The sequence below is a fragment of the Hippopotamus amphibius genome, chromosome 5 (assembly GCF_030028045.1).
Source record: "Hippopotamus amphibius kiboko isolate mHipAmp2 chromosome 5, mHipAmp2.hap2, whole genome shotgun sequence".
Taxonomy (NCBI): domain Eukaryota; kingdom Metazoa; phylum Chordata; class Mammalia; order Artiodactyla; family Hippopotamidae; genus Hippopotamus; species Hippopotamus amphibius.
Genome location: NC_080190.1, coordinates 95,517,797 through 95,542,135, shown reverse-complemented (window position 1 = coordinate 95,542,135; position 24,339 = coordinate 95,517,797). Strand labels below are relative to the sequence as shown.

General features: G+C 38.8%; 1 protein-coding gene across 1 annotated transcript in view; it reads right to left on the bottom strand.

Moving 5' to 3' along the window:
* Positions 1 to 24,339, bottom strand: part of SNTG1 (syntrophin gamma 1) — a 213,324-nt gene that overhangs the window by 148,930 nt on the left and 40,055 nt on the right. The window contains exons 5-7 of the mRNA XM_057736980.1: positions 15,869 to 15,926; positions 15,062 to 15,105; positions 14,928 to 14,969 (exon numbers count right to left, since the gene is read on the bottom strand). Of these exons, the coding sequence (XP_057592963.1) occupies positions 14,928 to 14,969; positions 15,062 to 15,105; positions 15,869 to 15,926 (144 nt within the window). The remainder of the gene's footprint in view (positions 1 to 14,927; positions 14,970 to 15,061; positions 15,106 to 15,868; positions 15,927 to 24,339) is intronic.

The following is a 24,339-nucleotide window of genomic DNA, read 5'->3' as shown; positions in this document are numbered from 1 at the left end:
AAGGAAAGATGGAGTTGGTGGAATCAGGCTTCCTGACTTCAGGCTATACTATAAGGCTACAGTGATCAAGACAGTATGGTACTGGCACAAAAACAGAAATATAGATCAATGGAGCAGGATAGAAAGCCCAGAAATGAACTATGGTCAACTAATCTATGACAAAGGAGGCAAGGATATACAATGGAGAAAAGGCAGCCTCTTCAATAAGTGGTGCTGGGAAAACGGGACAGCTACATGTAAAAGAATGAGATTAGAACACTTCCTAACACCATACACAAAAATAAACTCAAAATGGATTAAAGACCTATATGTAAGGCCAGACACTACAAAACTCCTGGAGGAAAACATAGGAAGAACACTGTTTGATGTAAATAACAGCAAGATCTTTTTTAATCCACCCCCTAGAATAATGGAAATAAAAACAAAAATAAATAAGTGGGACCTAATGAAACTTCAAAGCTTCTGCACAGCAAAGGAAACTATAAGCAAGACGAAAAGACAACCCTCAGAATGGGAGAAAATATTTGCAAATGAATCAACAGACAAAGGATTAATCTCCAAAATACATAAACAGTTCATCCAGCTCAATATCAGAAAAATAAACAACCCAATCCAAAAATGGGCAGAAGACCTAAATAGGCATTTCTCCAAAGAAGACATACGGATGGCCAAGAGGCACATGAAAAGCTGCTCAACCTTACTAATTATTAGAGAAATGCAAATCAAAACTACAATGAGGTATCACCTCACACCGGTTAGAATGGGCATCATCAGAAAATCTACAAACAGTAAATGCTGGAGTGGGTGTGGAGAAAAAGGAACGCTCTTGCATTGTTGGTGGGAATGTAAATTGATACAGCCACTATGGGAAACAGTATGGAGATTCCTTGCAAAACTAAAAATAGAAATACCATATGACCCAGCAATCCCACTACTGGGCATATACCCAGAAAACACCATAATTCAAAAAGACACATGCATTCCAATGTTCATTGCAGCACTATTTACAATAGCCAGGACATGGAAGCAACCTAAATGTCCATCAACACATGAATGGATAAAGAAGATGTGGTACATACGTACAATGGAATATTACTCAGCTGTAAAAAGCAATGAAACTGGGACATTTGTAGAGACATGGATGGACCTAGAGACTGTCATACAGAGTGAAGTGAGTCAGAAAGAGAAAAACAAATATTGTATATTAACACATATATGTGGACTATAGAAAAATGGTACAAATCAACCTGTTTGCAAGGCAGAAATAGAGACCCAGAAGTAGAGAACGAACATATGGACACCAAAGGGGAAAGCGGGGAGGGTTGGGGGGAGGGAACAAATTGAGAGACTGGGCTACCAAATTGTACACTCTAAATATATGCAGTTTATTGTAAAAAAAAAAACAAATAAAAAGTAAAAAAAAATGCAACTAAATATTGTAGTATATTATGAATATTTTCGCATGTTACAGAATCTCTTTACAAACATACTGCAGTTAACCTTGAAAAAGTAGGAAATAGTAATACACATCCAAGAAAAAGAAAAGACAATAAACATACAATTCAATCACCTATATGATTATCCTATCGCTACAATATCTCTGAAAGATTTCCTTAGGAACCAAACAATGATTGTCTGAAATTTTGTTTTCTGTTCCTCCCAGTAAACATTTAAATAAAGTAAATATCGAGAAATTTAATAAACCTTATTATATTTGCCAGGCTTAGGCACTGACTCAGCAAGGAGACTTGCACTAAAGATAAAATAACATTATATTGTGAAATAAGCTTGCGGCATGAATAGAGATTATTTAAATATACACACACACATACCCTGGATCTGTCTGCCTCTCTACTGACCTAGCTGTCTGTCTCTATTACACAGAAAAAAGTCTCAGTTTATTTTCATTTAGTTTCTCACATTGTTTTTACTACTTATTTTCAGATTGCTGAATAATTGTAAAACATGTAATAGGAACATTTGCTTAGAATGAGCCACTTCCCTAGGATTCACCTTTTAAATCTCTGTAAACAACTAAAAATCATGCTGGCCAAATTCCAAACATCAGTGTTGCCAACTGACACTCAGTACGTTAACAGAAGGACTCATAGCCTTTCTCTTACTTTTTTTTCGTTTGAATTCAGAAAACCTGCTAGTGCTAAATATTCGGTGTTTTTTTCTAAATTCAGTAAAACTGAAGAAAAGCTGTATGTGGATGCTCGTTGACCAGAAAAGACCAACATCTGGGTGTTCATTCTACTTTGAAGTGAGTACTGGGCTTTCTGAGTAGACGTTACAGGCCTGTAACCATTCAGGCTATGTCAACAGCTCACTCATTTTGTCTTCTGAGTAACAGTCTCTGCATGGATGTACTATGGTGTATTCAACCATTCAGAAATCTCTCAGGTGCTTCCAGTGTGGGGCTCTTATGAATACAATTGCTAAGAACAACTACGTGTGGGTTTTATGTGAACCTACGTCTTCACGGCCTGAATGAACCTCCAGAGAAATCTAGATGAAAAAGACAACTTCCAGAAGGAAGTTGATCCCACTTATACATTCTTGAAATGAGAAAATTATAGAAATGCAGAGCAGATTAGCGGTTGCCAGGGGTTTACTAGCGGGTGAGGGTGGGAGGGAAGTAGGTGTAGCCGTGAAGGGTAAAAAGACGGCCCTTTTGGTGATGGAGATGCTCTCTGTCTTGACCGTATCAGTGTCAGTACTCTGCTGTGATGCTGTTCTGTTGTGTGAGATGTTATTCCTGGGGGTTGGGGTGAACTGGGTAAGTGTACGTAGGATCTCTCTGTATTATTTTTCACAACTGCATGTGAGTCTACACTTAACTAAAAATAAAAAGCTTAATTAAAATATGATATAATTAGGACTACAGTTGTGTTATATTTGCAGGACATAAGGTAAAGAGATGGTATTTAAAATTCCTTGTGTAAAGTATATATTCCATTATCAATAAACAGTAAAATTCAAAATTGCAGAGGACATCTGGAGATTAAAGAACTAAACTACCTAGCAAGTTCTTTAAAAACAGGCAAAATGAAACAATATTGTATTGAGATACAATAAAAATCACTCAAGTAACTGATGAATATAAAATTTAGGCTAGTGGTTCCATTTGGAAGGCTATGATTAAGACCAAGTACACAGTGGGCCTTCTGGGTGGTAGACAAAATTCAATCTCTTGGCGTGGTAATGATTAAAAGGTTATTTGCCTCATAATTATTCACTAAGCTATACATTTGTTGTATGTGGTTTTCATTATTTGCCTTTTATTTTATCACAAAAAGTTAAATGAAATTAAATTAAAGTAAAATGTTAAAACCACATTTAAACCATACTTAATGACTTTTTGAAAAATGTATTTTTAATCTGACATTTTTATTGATAAATTATTCCCAGATCATGAATTTCACCAATTTAAAGTAGATAGCTCAGTGATTTTTAGTACACACATAGAGCTGTGTAACCACCACTATCTTATTTTAGAGCACTTTTTTGCCAACCCAAGAAACCCTGAACCCACAAACACTCACTTCCCGTGACCCCACTTCAGCCCTAGGCAACCACTGATGTAGTTTCTGTCTCTGTAGATTTGCCTACCTGGATATTTCATGTAAATGAAATCAGTCAATATGTGGTCTTCTGTGAATAGCTTCTTTTACTTGATATGTTTTCCAAGGTTCATCCATGTTCTGCTCTGTATCAGTACTTATTCACTTTATTATCACATAACATCCCACTATGGGGATCCACCACATCCATCATCAGGTGATGTGATGTTTCCACTTTCTGGCTACTGTGAACTATGCTGCCCTGAACACTTGTGTACAAGCTTTTGTGCGGCTATATGCCGTTTCTTTTGGGTACTTCCTGCAGACACTCAAACTGCAGAAAAAGACAGAGAAGAAATTCTGAAATAAACAAGAGGGTGGGGGAAAAACTTACCTATAGTGGAACACAAATTAGAATTACAGCTGACTTCTCATCAGAAATCAAGAAGAGTGAAATGAAATATTTAAAGTATTGAAAGAGAAAACCATAAACTCAGAATTCTATATCCTGTAAAATTACTCTTCTAAAGTGGAAAAATAAAAAAATGTATCAGATACACAGCAACACAGAACGCCTTACCAGAAGCCCTGTACTGCAAGAAGTGTTATAAGAATTTCTTTAGGGTTTAGGAAAATATGCCAACACTCACATCAGCATAAGGAAAGCAAGAGCTGAAGGAATAAATGAAACTAAAATATTTTACTTTTCTTATTCTTACTTGATTGAAAACAAATTTTAGTTTGAAATAATAATAATACCAATGTCTGGTTTTATTGAAGAATACAGATAAGTGCTATGAATGACAGCAGTGTCATAATATATGAGAAATATGAATCAGGAATATTCTGTTATTAAGTACCTGAGTTATATAGGAAGCAGCACAGGGCTATTTGAAAGTGTATGAGATTCATTTAAAATGTATATTGGAAAATCTAAGTCAAACATTAATTGTTTTAAAAAGTATAGTTGATACAATAAGATAACAGATAGACTATAAGAAAGGTTAATTTAAACCTTAAAGGAAGTCAAAAAAGAATTAGGGTGGTGATGGGAGAAACAAAGAACAAATATGCAAGAAACAGAAAAGAGTTTTAAACATGGTGGATGTTAACTCAGTTTCCATCAGTAATGACTTTATATTTGAATGGTCTAAATATATCAATTATAAAACAGAAATTGTCAATGGGATATAAAAGACCTGACTCTAAGTTCTACTAAAAACGCACAACATTTTAACAGAAAGACATTGACAGGTTTACGGTTAAGGCATATAGAAAAATATATTTTGCTAACTCTAATCAAAATAGCTGGAGGAGACATCAATTACACACAAAGCAGACTTGAGAACAAGAAAAAGTATCCAGGTTAAAGCAAGGAATTAAATAATAATAAAGCAGTAGGACTTCCACTGATATGTAGTCATGCTAAACACCTAACAACAAAAAAATATCCAAAAACATGGGGCAAACACTGATAGAACTGAAAGGAGGAACAGGCGTCTCCACTACTGGAGTTGTGGACCTCAACAGCGCCCTTCCAAGAACTGAGTTCAAACTGGAGCAACTCAGTAAGACCCAGTTGAGCGAGACAGCACTATCCTTCCAGCTGGTAGCAGTGCCCCCCCCATCCCCAGGGGACACATTCCAAGTCCCTCGTGGATGCTTGACACTGGGGATGGTACCCAACCCTGTGTATATGATGACTTTTCCAGTACTTACATACCTGTGATAACGTTTAATTTATAAATGAGACACAGTAACCAATTATCAACAGTAACTAAGAGTGAAATAGAACAATGATCACAATATCCTGCAGTGAAAGTTAGGTGAACGGTGGCCTCTCCCTCTCCTTCAAAATACTTTCCTGAACAAAGTAACTAAGCACTCATTACACACTGACAGTAACTTCTGCAGTGTGAGATGCAACAGCACAAGCAGCATGTTTCCTTTTCCTTCGTCACAGTTTCAGGGACAGTAGAGTGCCTCTCACTGTCCTCTCAGCCACCTCAGCACACGAGTCTTTCCTTTTCTTATCAAGTTGAGAACCTTACCTTTTCACTTAAAGGAAGCACTTTACAGCTTCTCTTCAGCATAGCTGAACCGCAGCATCAATCTTCTCATGAAGCAGAATAAAGGTCACCTGATCACAAGCACCGCGACACCGGCAGACAGTCTACCTGCTCACCTGGCGGCTGCTGAGTGACTAAAGCGGAACACGGGGGAGGGATGATTCACTCCTGGGGGGACAGGGCCAACATCGCGAGATTTCATCACGCTGCTCAGGAGGACGCACAATATAAAACTTAGGAATTGTTTATTTCTGGAATTTTTTATTTAATATTTTTGGGCTGTGGTTGACCTTGGGTCACTTATGCCACTTAAAGTGAAACCACAGATAAGGAGGGACTCCTATGATAGACTTCTGCAGAACGCTCCTTCCAAAAGCAGCAAAATGCATATTCTTCCCAGGCTCATATGGAAAATTCACAAAGATAGACCAGATTCTAGCCCAGAAACAGAACATACAAATCAAAAATGATACAAATCATACAAACTATGCCCTCAGACAACAAGAAATTTAAAGTGCAGTCAGTACCAGAAAGATAGCTTGAAATTCCCCCAAATATTTAGAGAATACCTTCCTATACAACACATAAGTCAAAGAAAAAGTTTGGAGAAAAATTTAAAAATACTTTGACCTAAATAAAAATAAATGGAACTCTTCAAAATTTGTGGGAAGCTGTGCTTCGAGAAAAATTTGTGTCATTAAATGCATGTATTCATAAAGATGAAGAAAGTCAGTGATCCAAGCTTTGACTACAGGAAACTAGAAAAAGCGGAGCAGTCAAAGTACAAGGAAGAAAGCAAATAATAAAATCACACAGGAAATTAGTGAAATGGAAAACAAACAAATACAACAGAGAAAAGTCAGTGAAACTAAACATTTGTCCTTTGAAGTGATAAATAAAAATTGATAAACCTCTAACCAGACTAATTAAGAAATAGAGAAGATACGAATGACCAATATTGGAAACGAAAGAGGGGTCATCGCTATTGATCCCATGGACATTAAGAAAAGGCTAATCATAGAATACTACAAACAACTCCATGCCCACTGCTTTGATAACCTCCATGACATGGATCAATTCTTTGAAAGGCAGAACTACTAAAACTCACACAAGCAGAAATAGATATTCTGAAATGGCCTATATGTATTAAATAAATTGAACCAAAAAACCCCACCTAAACCAGAAAGTTTTCCTGGTGAGTTCTGTCACATATTTAATGAAGGATTCAAAACAATCTTGTCCAGGAAACAGAGGCAGAGGCAGCGCTTTCTAAGTCATTCTTTGATGCCAGTATTATCCTAATACCAAAAACGATTTCAAAAACATTACAGAAAAACTAAATTAAGACCAATATATCTTATGAGCATTTATGCAATGATCTTCAAAAAGTTATTAGCACGCCAAACCCAACAATATCTAAAAGGAATTGTACATCACAATAAATTGGGTTTATTCCAGGTAAGCAAGGATGATTCAACATTGTAAATTCAATCAATGTAATCTGCTCACCACATGTTTAAAGACCAAAACAGGTATGGTCATATCAACTGATGCAGAAAAATCATTTGAAATAACTCAACATACACCCACGATTAAAACTCCCTGCAAACTAGGAATATAGGAGAACTTCTTCAACTTGATAAAAAACATCTACAAAACACCCACAGCTAATATCATACTTAATGATGAGGAACTGAACCTGCTCCTACTGACACCAGGAACAAGGAAAGGACATATTTTCTCACAATGAAGATTCAAATTATTCTGGAAGTTCAGGCTGGTGCGATATGATGATAATGAAAAAATAAAGTTACATTGACTTAAAGAAGGAAATAAAGCCATCTTTATGGCCATGAAATAGTCCATACATTGAACTTTATTATAATTAAAAACTTCTGTCCCACTCCTGGGTACATACCCTGGGAAAACCATAATCCAAAAAGATACATGTACCACAATGTTCACTGCAGCACTATTTACAATAACCAGGACATGGAAGCAACCTAAATGCCCATCAGAAGATGAATGGATAAAGAAGATGTGGCACATATATACAATGGAATATTACTCAGCCATAAAAAGGAATGAAATTGAGTTATTTGTAGTGAGGTGGGTGGACCTAGAGTCTGTCATACAGAGCAAAGTAAACCAGGAAAAGAAAAGCAAATACCGTATGCAAACTCATATATATGGAATCTAAAAAAAAAATGGTACTGATGAGCCCAGTGACAGGGCAAGAATAAAGATGCAGATGTAGAAAATGGACTTGAGGACATGGGGCAGGGTTGGGGGGGTGGGAAAGGGGTAGCTGGGACGAAGTGAGAGAGTAGCATGACATATATACACTACCAACTGTAAAATAGATAGCTAGTGGGAAGTTGCTGCATAATGCAGGGAGATCAACTCAATGATTGGGATGAATTAGAGGGCTGGGATAGGGAGGGTGGGAGGGAGTAATGGGAGGGAGGGGATATGGGATATATGTATACATACAGCTGGTTCACTTTGTTGTATAGCAAAAACTGGCACAACAGTGTAAAGCAATTATATTCCAATAAAGAGCTTAAAAGAAAACTTCTGTTCTGCAAAATATACTTTTAAGAAAATTAAAAGGCAACTCACCCACAGATAGTGAAAAAATATTTTTAAAACATATATTTGATGTTGTAGCCAATACATACCAGGAGCTATCCCCAATATATGTATATAAAGAACTTTGTTAAGTTCAACAGTATGGAAACAAACAACTGAATTTAAAAATGGGCAAGGTATGTGAACAGACATCACCAAAGAAAATACAAAGAGGGCAAATAAGCATATGAACATATGCCCAACACCACCTGTCACTGAGGAACTGTAAGTTAAAATAGCAACGAGATACCATGGCACACCTGGTTCCAATCCACAAAACTGAAAGTACCAACTGCTGGTGAGGATACAGAGCGATGGGGACTCTCCTTTGCTTCTGGTGGATGTATGAAATGGTACTGCTGTTTTGGAAGACAGTTTGGCAGTTTATTGTAAACTAAGTACAATCTTACCATATAATCCAGCAGCACACTTCCTAAATTATACTCAATTTGTTGAAAACTTATGCCCACACAAACACCTGCATGCAAATATTTATAACAGCTTTATTCAGAATCACCAAAAACTGGAAGTAAGCACAATGTCCTTCAATAGGTAAGTAGATTAAAAAAAAAAAAAAAAAAAACTAGTGAAGTTGCTTAATATTCATTGTCTGGACCATGAAATATTCAGTGCTCAAAAAGAAATGAATTATCAAGATCTAAGAGACATGAATCATTCTTAAATGTACATTGCTAAGTGAAAGAAGCCAGTCTGAAAAGGCTACATTCCCTACGATTTCAACTATATGATGTCCTGGGAAAGGCAGAACTGTACAGACAGTGAAATGGTTATTTCCAGAGGACCATGGTGTGGGGGAGGAAAGAGCTGAGGAGGATTTTTTAGGGCAGTGAAACTACTCTGTATGACATCGTAATGGTGGATACGTGGTACTATGCACTTGTCAAAACCTGTGAATTTGCAGATAAAAGGTGAATGAACCTTAATGTGTGCAAATCTTTAAAAAAAATCACTTGGGAGGTTGGAGGATATCGCGACGGAACGCAGGATGCGACGAGAGGATCTGATTGTATTACCAACGTCTGAAACAACCTCGCTGAAGGGCTTGGGAGAGTGGGACTGACCTGGTAAATCTGGAAATTAAGGAAATCTGTAAGACTAAAGGCAAAAAAGAAGACTACACTGATGCCCTACTCTACCCAGTCGAGTTTTCCCACTGGGGAGTGGGTTAACCATCCTGATCCTGCAGTACATACGTGCTGGATTAGAACAGGTAAACAAGCAGGTGGCGGGCGGTGTGACTGCCTGTGGGGGAAGGTTACAGATCAGCAAGGGAGGAGGCTGGGAAGACCTATGTGATGGTGGGTTACCTCGCAGGTAGCCACGTGAACTTATGTTTAGCTTAATGCAGGTACAGAGTAGATGTGAGCAGTTCAGTACACACACACACAAACACACACACACACGCCTCCTGTTCTGTGAGCTGTGGGGCCTGGAAGGCACAGCTACTCCACACACCATGAGCACCCCAGCTCCCGGAATGTGGTTTCTCAGACATTCTCTAACAAAGAGAAGCAGGGCCTGCGGGAGGAGTGGCTTGTTCTTGCACTGCAGGAAATACACAAGATGAGCCTGAAACATCTTTCAGTGCCAGAAGCTGAGAAAGTGCGCCAAAAAAAGAAAAATCTCAAGGACTATTTCAAAGCAACACTAAAACCAACTGAAAGAGCTTATAGCCCAGAGTGTAAAATAAGTATCCGCAATCCATACTGATCTGTCAAAATGACTGAATAAATTGAAAAAATTGAGATGAACAGACAAATATCCTATGTAGCAAAATCCCAGGGAATGTAGGCAGACAGTCCCCGCTGTGGACGTAGAGCATATTCCCCACTAAATGTGGGGTCTCCTTCCAAGGAGCACAGTATGGAAAGGGAATGAGAAGCAACTAGAGGAGACAGACCTGATGAACTCTACCTCCCCCAGGAGCTGGTGAGGCAGTCATGGTGGCAGGTACACGGTGATGAGATGTGACGTGTGATGAGAAAGGCACTGGGCCTCTGTTGTCTTCCTCCCTAAACACATAAACCCAGTCGAGTCACAAGAAGAACATCTGAAAACTCCAAACTGCGATAACAGTCCACAAAATACCTGACCAGTACTCCTCCAACCTGTGACAATTATCAAAAAAGAAGTCTTAGAAACGATTACAGCCCAGAGGAGTCAAAGGAGACACGACAACTACGTGTGATGTGTAATCGGATGGGATCCTGGGACAGGAAAAGAAGTATTAGGTAAAAAAGAAAGAAACCTGAATAAAGTATAGACTTTTGTTAATAACAATGGTTTATTCCTTGTAAGAAACATAATGTAACAATGTGGGATGTTAATAACAGGGAAATCGAGCATATGACAGCTCCCAGTACTGTCTCCACAATTTCCTGTCAATCTAAAACTCTTCTTACATAAACAGTTCATATACGAATCAAATATAAAAAGAACAAAGTTTGAGGACTTATAGTTTTCAATTTCAACACTTATTGCCGAGGTATGTTAATCAACAGTGTGATTCTCGCAAAGCAACTAGATTAATGGAACAAAGTTAATCTAGAAATAAACTCTAAAATGAGCACTTCTTTTATTTTAAAAGAACACACACTTCTGTTAAACCTGAGCAACTGTACAACACAAACAGTGATCTCTAATGACCGGAACCAGGCCCTGGATCGACAGCAATGCATCGATAGGGGTCCGCTAGTTGTAAGAAACGTCCACAGCGGCCCATGATCTTAGTAATAAGGGATCCTCTGTGCCAAGCAAGGTGGGGAGAAAACTTTCTGCACGATTATTTGGTAAACCTACAAGCCTTCTAAAAGATAAAGTCTATTAAAATTGAAAAAAAGAAGAAACACACACATTCCCAAGCACTCTCTCATGAGCAAGCTGGAAAAGACATCGAGTGATCTGTTTCAAACACTTCATCTTTCAGATAAACAAGGAGGGTTGGAGAGATTTAGGTCCTTTATGATCATCAGGCAGCTGGAAAATACCTGTAACAAAAATTCTAACTTAGGTCTTCAAATTTCTATGCTCAGACTGTTTCTTCTCCTTGCCTTTCGGTCTGATCATTCTGAAAATAAAATGTCAGCTATATGAGAACTGTATAATCTGGATAACACCCATCTCCCCTCCTCACTCTGATCTGTGGGGCAGGAGAGTGACCGGGGAGAGTCTCTGTGGGGTGGGAGGGGATGTTCGGTCACTTCCTCCTCTCGGGACACAGGGTCCGCCTGGCCTTCTGCCGTGTATCCTCCCTGCCGATTCCTCCAGGTGGGAACTGGCGGGTGCCCCACTGCGGAAGGGTTTATCTGGCCCCGCTTTGTCTCATTATCAAGGACACGGCAAAACGGGTCTCTGGTCTGCGTAAGACAACAAATAGGGATTTGATTGGAATCAGAGCCAGGAGTGAAGAGCGTGCAGTCAGTGAATTGTCACCTGTGCTGTCTCTATTCACAACCTAAGTAGGAGACAGAGCTGTGGGTCCAGCAGAGAAGGAACGCCTCAGGATGTGAGTGAAAATCTAAGGGTGTGAATACGGCCAGTTCTGGGTACTGTATCGCTTCTCAAAATCAGAGATACAATCGACAACATTTCATACCTTTTTGTCTCTGTGCTCAAGATTTCCCAAACCGGGGGGGGGGGGGAAATATTAAAATTTAAATGATTTCAGGTATGCCTTTCCTTGGTGGTAGTTAATTCAAAGAAAAAAAGTCCACTACAGTCAGAATTCTTAAGGAAAATCGTAATGGGTGAGACCTCAAAACCTTTTTCCAAACTGCACACAAATTGAGAATTGTTAGCAGTTAGGTGAAACACGATATGTTACTCAGTGACAATTTAACTGTTTTGCCAAGATCTAAAATGCGTTATGTTCCCAAATCACATCCTAATTATGTTCCTTGATAGCTCATAAAACCTCCTAAATGTTCCAATACATAAACTAATGCCTCATTTTCAGATGATATGATATAACCCATGTAATTTTATTTTCTGATTAACGTAAGCTAAAAAGCGAAATTCCAATGGAAATTTTGAATTAAGTTAAACATATATCATAACAATTAAAGTGTTATTAAACAACATTTTGTATTTCTTTTCCCAAAATTTGTTTTCATTGCATGAATATATCATTTTAACTTACATAATTTGAGCTACTCCTTCTGCTCTTGTAAAATTACAGAGTTTTAAAATTTCGTTCAAAGTCACAAATTCAGAATTAGGGTGATAGTTATTTGCAATTCTAATTATCTAATGTTTTCTATCAATAAGAACATAAAAACAAAAAACACATGCGACTCTTTTTCGGGACCCATAAATCTCAAAGCTGGCACCTGCTCTAATCTTTCTTGAGGAGGAAACTGGTAGCTTTTCTTTCTTAGCAATCTTCTCGCAAGACGATGCCTGGGGTGGTGTGGGAGAAGCCCAGAACTGAGGATCACACACCCAGGCGTGAGAAACATCCAGACGCAGCAGCTGTGATGACTTGGTGCTAGTGATTTGGCCACAGAATTCCATTAACAACAGTCCACTGAGCGCCCACGCAGAGAGCAGGGACCCCCGTCCACACAGATCAAGCCTGTAGCTCCATTGCAGAAGCTGCAGCTACGCTGTTGAAGGCATCTAAGAGTGCTGCAGACTTCTAATGGCAGTGAATAGTGCAGGTGAATGCAAGAAAGTCACAGCCACAAACAGCCTATTGTCACACCATCCAGGCTTCTCTCTGAATTTGGGTCTCTTGGGGGCGCAGACTTGGAATGAGGAACGTGGTCCCTCAGCGTGGTACTTAAAACCACCCACACCTCTGAGCTGCGGTGCCATTTTCTGCCCAAGTAAGTCGTTTCTTAAACATTTAATTAATATCTCAGCCCCACTGAGGTGTAGGTCAGCCTGTTTGCTTAATTAGCAGTGAAGACAAAAGCATCTAATCACTTCTGCAAAGTGAAAGATTGGAACCAAATAAGAATATCAGTGCCTATACTTCAAAGCTGATTAGGTTAAACCTCTCCAAAGAATAAAAGTTTGTTGTGAAGGGCCACATGCAATCTGCAATACGATCCCAAATCCCCTCTTCTTTGAAACAGAATGAACACCACTCAGAAGAGGCGTGATTAGCGCATTCTCATCTTTCATGCCAGGCTGGTCTGTTTCATCAAAGCCTCGGCGTGGTAAGTGTACGCTTGCCACCTGCCTCCGAAGGGAACACTGCAAACAGGACTCCGTGGAACAGCGTGAGGTTTTGGAAGAGAATGCAATTGGTTTTGCTCCCTGCACGATGAGTTTAAAATCACTTGTACTTTTGGAAAAAAGATGAAAGTTAAAATATCTTTGCTTACAGGGCTGTATTTGAAATGTGTGTATATTCAGAACAGAGTGGTCTGTGCTGGTTCCCATTTGTCTAAAAATCTGTTCTCAAATACTGCTTTTCCCTGTACCGATTTGGTGTAAACCTGAGATTTGAAGTACGTCTATTTTATGCGAGGTTCACCACGGGGTGGCAATTGAGGGGTCAAGTAGGTCTTTTGAGAGGACAGCCAAGTGATGAGTACAGTCACTCCTTGCCTATCCTGCAGAGAACCTCTCCAACAGCTCTGCTCGGGGAGCTGGAGCTTTGCAGACCCTCGAAGTTGCCTCCTTGAGGCTTGAAATATGTAAATATACCAGAAGAGTTTTCTCCAAACAGCTGTTAGCACAGGAGCAAAGTCTTCCCAAACCAAATGAATTGGAGCTATGAGAAGCCAAAGGTTTACAGTAATTTCATTTTGTTGACCCTTGAGTACAAACCTTTAAACATAATCTCTCCTCTCTCCTTTCCCGTGTGAGTGACATGGAAATTCAGCAAAGGGTCTATGAATGTTATTGAATCAACCGTGAAAAACGTTTCCCAAACGCTCAATGCCGGCCTGTTCTTTTCTGCATCATTTTTTACGTCCTCCCTCAAGCACACAGAAGCTCCTTCTCCTTCCAGCTTCTCCCAAAGTGCAGAACAGAGGCCGCTGACAGGGAACCCACTGGGCCAGCTGTTAAAATACAAATTCCTGGTCACGTAAACTGAGTGAATTAGAATATCTGAGGCCTGGGCTTCAGATCTGCACACTTACCAACATCCAAGAAGATACCACAGTCAACACTGCTGACCTTTCTGTGTAGCTGTCTAGCTAAACCCATGAGCCTTGAGATGAAGTGTCTCTAAATGTTGTCTCTCTCTCTCTCTCACACACACACACTCTCTCTCACAGCTTTTACATGCTCTTCCCATTGCCCCTGCTCCTAGATGAGATTTTACAAACAGAAATTTTATTGTTTATAAGCTTTTAAACATTTGCAAAGATTTAGAGATATATTTTACCTAGAGATATACTTAGTGGACATGTACTAGTAGGAATTTATAGAAAAACTGGAAAACATAGCAAACGGCGCTTCTGAAGTACTTCTTTGAATTACATTTTGTTTTGGGTAATACTTGCTGATCTGTTTCTAATATAAAAAAATAAAACAAGTAAGAGATTATTTGGAAATCTGATAGCACCCTGGACCAGCGTCATATCTTCCTGATGAATAAAACAAAGCGTTTTTGGCAATGCCCCAAATCTTCATTTTCACACCGGGAAAATTATGATATTAGGAAAAAGTAAAGAAAACTCACCACTTCTTCATGTCTGCATTTTCTCACATTAATCCCATTTATCTGCAATGGAAAGAGAGACACAGCTTCACGTGGTACTTTGTGAATGGACTTCGTGTTTTGGTTGCATATGAAAATAATAGTAAGTTGTTTACCTGCAGAATTGCGTCCCCAATGAAGAGCAGTCCCGAGAGCTCGGCTGTGGATGGAGAAGGACACGGATCATTCATCGTCTACTTTGTTCACACGGACGAACGAGTTTTTAATTAAATAAGTCAAAACCGATAAAGGAAACAATGCTTTATATAGGCAGCATCTTAAAAGATCCACAAGTAATGGAAATGCAAAAACAATCATACGATTCAGCTCAAATATTAAAACACATGGTGAGGTATCTCCATTTAATTCTATCATTTCAGATCTTAGTTGCCAAAAATCGGCCACTCTTCTGGACGGAGGACTAAATGTTCTCGTGCTCTATGAGAGCATTAAGGCATCTATGAAAACATAGATCTAGACATTCACTCCATTGGCAATGGACTCAGCTCCTCGTTTCTTTATAAACACTAGGCCGACTCAGTGATTTCGGTCCCTGAAACAATTGCTTTACGTCTTGTGTTTTTCCTGGATGAAATGTCATATAAAGGGCTGTGTTACATTGCGTATGAGAACTGAAAAAATATAGTTGCCTATAATTGATGTGACTTGTAACCATCAGATCTGTGTCTATGCTTGCTTGTTAAGGAGACACTGCACAGATGCGTCGTCCCCGTCCACACACAGCCGCCTGCTCTCCTGTCTTCCCTCCCTGCCCCCCTCCTTCGACTCCACAGTCGGAACCGGCCGTGTGCTGCCTGGGCGTGGGGAACCGGGCTGGTCAATTCCATGCGCATTTATGATTTCTAAGTGTCGTCTTGTTCCTCATGACAGTGACTCACAGGACAATCCTCTCAGCACTTTACCTCTTTGCTCCTTGGAGATTTTTGAAATGACAACTGGAATGTTATGTTCTGCTCCTCCCTGAAAAGAGAAAATCAGATATTGCACTTTTTAATCTCAAACATTAAATACACAGCCTTTAGTTAGGAAACTATACAAGATATAAATAGCATGTGAATGGACACTAAATAGAATTTAAATAAACGCTCGGGATTTCTCTACCAAATAGATTTTCCTCCCAAGAAACTTATCTGTTTAGAATTTCTCTGACATCCAATAATTAAGAGCAGTTGACTTCGAAAAGTTTAATTTTTTAAATTAAGATTGGTGATGCCTTAGGAAGGTGAAATTCTTACTTAGGGTTCCAAACAGTAGATAATTATGTATTTCCATTATCTGGCTAAGTTGTTCTATGCTCGGGACCAAACAAGGGCCCCTTTGGATGCTAAGTGGCTAGAGACCCCTTTACCTGTACAATCGGTACAAAAAGCAGAGTGTGGCCATGCCTAATGAGGAGGGGTCATCTGTCTTACACTCCTCTTTGTGTGAAAGCACACACTAAACGGTTAACACAATACAATATGCAGCAGGGCTTCGTCTAACTGACCCAATAAGATAGGAAACAAACAAAAAAAAAGAGTAAGCTAAACACTTGTGGAAGGAAATAAAATAAATCCTTGAAGTAACTGCATAAGATTATGGTTTTATATAACAGAGTTGAGAAGGCTGAAAGCAATAGTTGAAAAATCAAATAAGTGCATTCCAGAATAAGATTTCATGTAGAAACAAGGACAGCACGTTTAACATGGGTAGTAGAAAAGACGATCCATTACATTTTCTGTAGCTTCAGGATAAGTAAACTTCCTAAACCTTTTTTCCTTCAAGGACAAAAATTGTTTTAGAACAGACATTTTTTCCCATGAATGTCCATTTTTAGTAATGAGTTGTCAATATCCTTAAATATAAGATAGGCAACTGTTGTTGAGAACAGTCGTGGCTTTCAAGCTTTTCTTGGCAAGTAGTCCTTTCTACTTCTGGGATGTGAAGAAGAGATGTGATAAACAAAATATTGACAACGTCTTATCCACTCCTCAATCCCCTGTTCTCACCACGTCCCACCAACCTGACATTCACCTACCCACCCTCACTAGGTCTGTGCAGAAAGGCTCTGGCATAAGACTCCTTGGCTCCAATTTTGCATTCAAGGTCTGGTCTGTGTCCATGACAAGCCCTGATCCTGACCAAGACCATCTCTCATCTGATTGGAGCACAGGAGTGGGACTGAGGGTGCACTGCAAAGGAGTGCACAGTAAACCTGGAACAGAACCCAAGGCCCTTCATGGTTACCAGTCAGGGTTCCAAGTTCCCAATCCCTGCCTTCTGTTCTGTCTTTCCTGTTATACTTAGCAGCTTCTAACCTACCACGATCTTATTCATTTCCTACATTTACTATTTGTTTTCTTTCTCCTTGCCTGTCCCTAACCACAAAGCAAGTTCCACGAGGGCAATGGATTTATTTATTTATTTAGTTTGGTTATTTGTTTCCTACATTGATGTAATGTCAGTGCTTGGAATAAAGATGCTTTTTTAAGCTTTGAAATGTTTGTTGAATGAATGAATGAATGAATGAAGTCTAAAGCGTCTCCAGACCTAAAATTGTTCATTCTTTTTTTTTAATGAATTTTTTCAAGATTTTTTTGATGTGGACTATTTTTAAAGCCTTTATTGAATTTTTTGCAATATTGATTCTGTTTTATGTTTTGGATTTTTGGCCCCGAGGCACGTGGGATCTCAGCTCCCTGACCAGGCATCAAACCCACATCCCCTGCGTTGGAAGGTGAAGTCAACCACTGGACCGCCAGGGAAGTCCCATAAAATTGTTCATTATTTAAGATACTTTGTAATTGAATGATTTTAAGGAGAAACTAGGAAAGTGTACAATTAAATCAAATGCATATGGTTGTAGATGGTTTCTAGAGATACTTGGAAACTGGCAAAAAATAAAGAAAACATCTTCATTTCTTAGAAGAAAATGCTGGTTAACTAAAATAAACCATGTGTTGGTGAAGTTTTGCATGATATAAAAGGAGACAACAAACTCATCCAGATATATATGGCTCAGATATTTGGGGGCAGAGAACACTGTTTATATCAGTTCAGTCTGGTGGCTGTCACCAGAACCTTTTCCTGAAACTGATTTTGCTTCTCACAGCTTTCTGTTCTTGCACTACTGGATTTAAAGATTTTCTCAGTGCTCAGATTTTTTTTAATTAATTAATTAATTAATTAATTTAATTGGCTGTGTTGGGTCTTTTTTTTTTTTTGCTGTGCGCAGGCTTTCTTTTAGTTGTGGTGAGTGGGGGCTACTCTTCGTTGTGGTGCACGGGCTCCTTATTGCAGTGGCTTCTCTTGTTGAGGAGCACGGGCTCTAGATGCATGGGCTTCAGTAGTTGCAGCACAGGGGCTCAATAGTTGTGGCACACGGGCTTAGTTGCTCCACGGCATGTGGGATCTTCCTGGAGCAGGGATGGAACCCATGTCCCCTGCATTGGCAGGCGGATTCTTAACCACTGCGCAACCAGGGAAGCCCTCAATGCTCAGATTTTTAATGCAGGTTACCACGCACGGTAAGACAGTGGGAAACCTCTCCCTGGGGTTGGTCTAGACATATTGACTTTTTGAGGGTCAACTCAGTAATCCCATTCTTCCCTCTTCACCTAAGACCTATAACTATCTTTTAATAATAAGATATAACTAATCCCTGTTTTTTCAACATTCTTCTTTTATATGTAAAATTTCTCCTGAAATTTGAATGGTTTGAATCCAAAGGTCTTTTTTTTTTTTTTTTTTTTTATCAGACATTTGGATCTCTGAGGGAATTTTTAAGCTAATTTAAGGAGATCACTTTATTAATTGATTAGAGAGAAAATTTTAAGACAAAACTCAGGAGATAAAATTGGAGCTTAAAGTCACAGTGCCTTCATGTATTGATTAAAATGTGAGAGCAGTCCAGCTCTATTAAAGTAAATTAGATTTAGTTCTGAACCTAATTGGGGAAATTCAAAGTTTTCCAGACAGAAATCAAATAATGTGACTCACCCTGTTTAAAATAGGTGATAGGCTTCTCGTTACACGTGGAATAAAAGCCAAGGTCCTTAGCATCCCCTGAAGCTTTTTCCTGGGCCCTCATCATTCTGAGTGAAGGACGTCCACATACACAGTCCCCTCTGCCTGGAATGCTTTTTCCCTTTACTCTTAGCCTGGTGTAAACTCTACCCACATTCAGGAGTTCAGTCAAAGGGCCCCTTCCTCAGCTTCTCCTTACTTGCAGTGATTACTTCTATAGCCCTGGATCATGGCTGGGATGTACCTTTCTCTACACGACACTTGGATCAATGTCTGCTTTCCTTCTAGAATGTAAAGAGCTTGAGGTCAGGGCAGGCCTTTTTTTTTCCCTCCCCACAAACTTTACCAAGGCCGGTCAGGGTACATGGCTTGTGGCCATGGTTTAGAGAATAAATGAATTACTTGAGCTCTGTCGACCCAGGGTAAAATGAGATTAGAAAAAGTGAGGCAACATTCTAAAGCACATCCCAGAAAATATTAAAACACACACCACTCAGTTTTGAGATAGCCTTTTTACAAAGCATAATTAATTTTATAGCTAGCTAGGAACCTGGGTATAAAGTCCCATCTAAAGTATTTTGAGCGTGACTCCATACAATGATTTTGCGAACACAGCTGTGAAATTCCACTAAATCAAACCCAGAATGTTTTTTATAACACTGGGAATCTTGCCAAATAAATCCTTTCAGTTCAATATTTTCATTGCAGTCAATCTATCAGTCATATTCTGGGCTTTGGAAAGAAGCAGATACTTAGACCCCAGCATTATACATCCATTGCGAGTAAGGAAAATTCTTGTGGACAGATAACAGCAGACAGGAATTAAGGCGTAGAGCCCAGTAAACAGGTGTGGGAGAGGCACCTGAAGGAATATCATCTGAAAGAACGGGGCAGACACCCTTATCCATTTGAATGCCTTGCTTATCTGTCGAAATCACGTAGCTTAGCTTTGGCAAAATGAATGCCTTTCCCACATAGCTCAGGCTTGCCTTTCCATGGAAATCGGAAATAGGGGATTCTGTAGAGGCAGAAAGTAGACGCTAGCTGCTCAGAGCTGAGCTGGGGGACGGGGGATAGAGCGGGGATTGCTGAGGTACCGGTTTTTCTTCAGTGGATGGAAATGTTGTAAAGCTGACTGTAGTGAGGGGTGCACACATCTGGGAGCTTAATAAAAACCACTGAGTTGTACACTCTAAGTGGGAAGGTTGTATGGTATGTGAATTGCATCTCAATAAGCTATTTAATTTAAAAAATCATCCTTCAAATGATAATTCATCAATGGTTTTACCTGCTTCTTGGAACTAATGCACACGCTTCTAGCTAAGCTTTATTCCCTGCCTGTTACCCTCCTCTTTCTGTGGCGCAAAGGTATGTACCCATGTCGACTCTGGTGGAAACAGAAGAACAGACTCAAATAATGAGAACTGGGCAGAACGAGGAAATGAGTGCAAACGTGCACATGCTTGTAGCAACACGATATATAAAGACACTTGCCCTGAAATCACTAATAAATCAAAATATAGACATTTATGACAACTATGATGAAGATGTGTATGTTTATCTGGTAAAGTTGACACTATTAATACCCAACCCTAGATATTAAGAAATTGTTTGCTTGATGTTGGCCATTTCAATCCATTTATTTCAGTTTTAAATAAACCAGACTGTGAATAACTTAGGGAGGAAAGATTATTTGTGTTTCCAAATAGAGAGTGCAGAGATAATTTAGTGTAGGTTTTATAGCAAGAGAGCATATTTATTGGGAGTGAGGACTGTGTCATCAGCTTTGATGGGTTGAGGCCCAGCTCTGGCCATTACAACAAATGGGTAAATTACCTAACCTCTTAACACTTAACCTCATTGTCTGTAGAGGTCTAACAACAATTGTCTACTTTCTAGATACTAAAGACCAAAGGAAACAGAATATAAAGTATTTAGCTCAGAATCTGGCACCTCAAGAGCAGTTGATAAATATTAGCAATTATTGTTTATAAATAAGATTTTAATGGTAATAATACTTATAATTTCACTTTGCTGCAAAGTTAAAGATTCTGGATAGAAATCACCTGTGATCACAAAGATTTCCTTAATGGGCATGGATAACTGACTGTTTACATAAGAAAAGTGAGTCTTTTGAAAAATACTCCATAAAACATTTTTCTAGTAATAATATTCAAAACACTCTTTCTCTAAAAGGTGATTCTTTCAGTGACAATGACCAGAGGTATGACCTGATAATATGCAAATGGATGGTATTGCCCTTTAAGAGATACAGAAGAAAAATTAAAGTCTCACGAAGTCAAGATGGCAGCTTATCTTACAGTGATTCTTACAAGCAGAATGGGGCAAAAATGCAAGAATATTGGATCCTTTGGTGAGAAACTTTGCTGATTACTGGGGATGTAGTATGGAGACCACTAATTTATTTTTAGAAATGGGAAGTATCTGGACCAGACGAGGGGACCAGAAAATGCAATAGGAATAGTGGTGCAACTGGACCGGAACCAGAGGCCGTGTGCAGATCAAGGTTAGTGGGGGGTTCCTGCAGGGAAGCTGAGGACATAAACCAGATGGATGCAGGAGCCCGAGAGCTTCTAGGAGAGCAGCTACAGTCTCAGGACACAGAAAGACAGGTGATTATAAATGGAAAGTTTAGTGAGTCTTCTGTCTAGTTTTTGGAGAATGATTTATTTTTGAAAGTCTCAAAATTTAATTAGAAAAGCTTGGCATTTTAATGAGAGGTAAACCAAAACGAAAACTAATACAAGAGGAAAAACATCCAAGTTTGTGATTTCTGAGGGATGTTTTCATCAAGGAAGACTGAGTAATGGTAACAGCCAGGAAAAATTCCTAAAGAATTGTCAGAAAAGATCCAAAGTTACAGCAGATATGAGAATGGTTCTAAAAAGCAGCCTGAGAGTAAAAATGATGTAAAAGGGAAGGATTCCGGGAAGGCTGAGGGCAGGAGTGAGCACCCGGCCCAAATCCCAGCAGCCGCTCACAGCCAAGTGTCAGGTCAGCGGGCAGGACCTGCGTTCCTCTCTGTCCTGTTCTGAGGTTATGGATGGAGCTGGGGGTGAACTGTGACTTAGAGACACGGGGCAGGGCCAGGTGTACACGTGTGTATGTCATGCCTCCAGAACCCACCTCACTGCACCCAGGGTCCGTTGTCAGATTTGGTAAATTGACAGATAAATAAACAAATGGTCAGCATCAAAATCTGCATTCTGCATTTAGGCTAGGATACTTTCTTAAACTGTTCCTTATATTTATTTCAATTCTCAGATCTAAAGAAAATAGTGCAATTGGATAAACACAGTAGTTTATCCAATTTACATATGTCGGGGGAAGGGAAAAAAGATTTGTATAAAATATTGCTATTTAAAATAAATAAATGAATGAATAAAAAAACAATCACATTTGAGATACGTCTACAGAATGAAAGTTAGTTTAAAAACAGAAAAGCAAAGGTCAGAGGTAAGTATTGAGAAACCTAAAATGGAAAACCCTAAAAGGAAATTCTTCAGGTTGAATGGATAATATTCTAAATAAAAAAATTGATGTTTTTATTTCTGGTTGGTTTGTGTTTCACAAGAACTATAAAATAATTTCATTTTTTTTGTCAAACCTCCTAATATTTAGCACCTATTGCAATTCAAACATTACTTCTGTGGCCAATATTTTGAATGGAAAGTATACACTTATTTGATTAAAAAAAAAAAACTCCATTTATAACTTGTATAAGAGTTTTGCTTGGGTTGAAATAATGTAAATATTAAACAGAAATAATTTATTTGGCAAAATTCTTAATGCTTTAAAAACTGTCTAGGTTAAAATGTGTTATTTCAGTAAAAATGGTAACATTGTATTACTGAGTTTAACTCAAAATGGAAACAGAACAGAATGAAAAGAACATTTCTATCCTGCCCAAAATTCATACAGCTCCACTCCCAGCAACAGAGTCCGTGCTCATCTCAGAGGAAAGCAGCTCTCGTGAGGCGGTTTTATCCACACTCAGCTCTTGTTCTCTCTTCATGGCATTTACTATCGTCAGTGGTACCTTTAAATCCTTCAGGGCAATCTCAATAAATATGGAAAAACACAAAAACCAGAAAACTTGTCTCTTGGTTTAGTCCCACAGCATCATTTGTCTTACCCCATAGTTGATGATAGAGAGGTTGAAAGTAAAAAATAAATCTTAAAACTAATATTTTATATAGGAACACTCTCATCACTTGACCAAGACTATGCTCGTCCGCACTGGTCAGTTTTCTGAGTCATTTTCGTAATGTCAACTAGAGCTGATAGTCACCAAATTTAGAGTTCCACTTTCCAAGCATGTGTGCCTCAAGCTGTGTTAAAATTTCATGAAATGCACACCTAAGATGTATGATTTTCACCCTACACATGCAAAATGCCTAATCCAACAACCAAGATAAAGTTAAATTTCATTGATCTCTGCTGAGTTGTAGGTTTCTAAAGGGCATTTAAAATCCCTTTGAGTTATCTAAAAACATGGTACTGATGAACCCAGTGACAGGGCAAGAATAAAGATGCAGATGTAGAGAACAGACTTGAGGACACGGGGTGGGGGGAGCAAAGGGGAAGCTGGGATGAAGTGAGAGAGTAGCACTGACATATCTACACTACCAAATGTAAAATAGATAGCTAGTGGGAAGTTGTTGCATAACACAGGGAGATCAACTCGATGATGGATGATACCTTAGAGGGCCAGAACAGGGAGGGTGGGAGGAAGTCTCAGGAGGGAGGGGATGTGGGGATACATGTATAAATACAGCTGATTCACTGTGTTGTACAGCAAAAACTGGCACAACAGTGTAAAGCAATTATATTCCAATAATGAGCTTAAAAAAATAAAAAAATAAAATAAAAGAATAAAATCATTGAGTTAATTTTTTCAATATGTATATAACTTTCCATCCTTTTTTAAAATTTATATTTTGTTTCAATGATGATACATTGCAGGTGTGGTACATCTTTAATAGTCGATGATATACAGAAAGAAAAGCCCTTTGAAACATAATGACAACTAGAAAAGAACAGATATGGTCCTTTTCAAAATAATTCAGATGCTAAAACTTTAAGTCTATCCTATATACTTGGCATTGGAACATAAGATTTTACTGATATCTTAAATAAAAAGAGAAAACTGTGCAAAAGAAAAAGATGACTAGAACAGAACTAATACTTAACTTACTATTAGACCTTATGTGAACCTAAAATATGTTCTGTCTCCTTTCACTGATAGGCCAGTATTTCCTGCTCTGGTTGGTTAAAAGCATGCACACTGCAAGACCATATTTGATACCTTAGATGAAACCAGGTAAAGGAAATTAATGAGTTATAT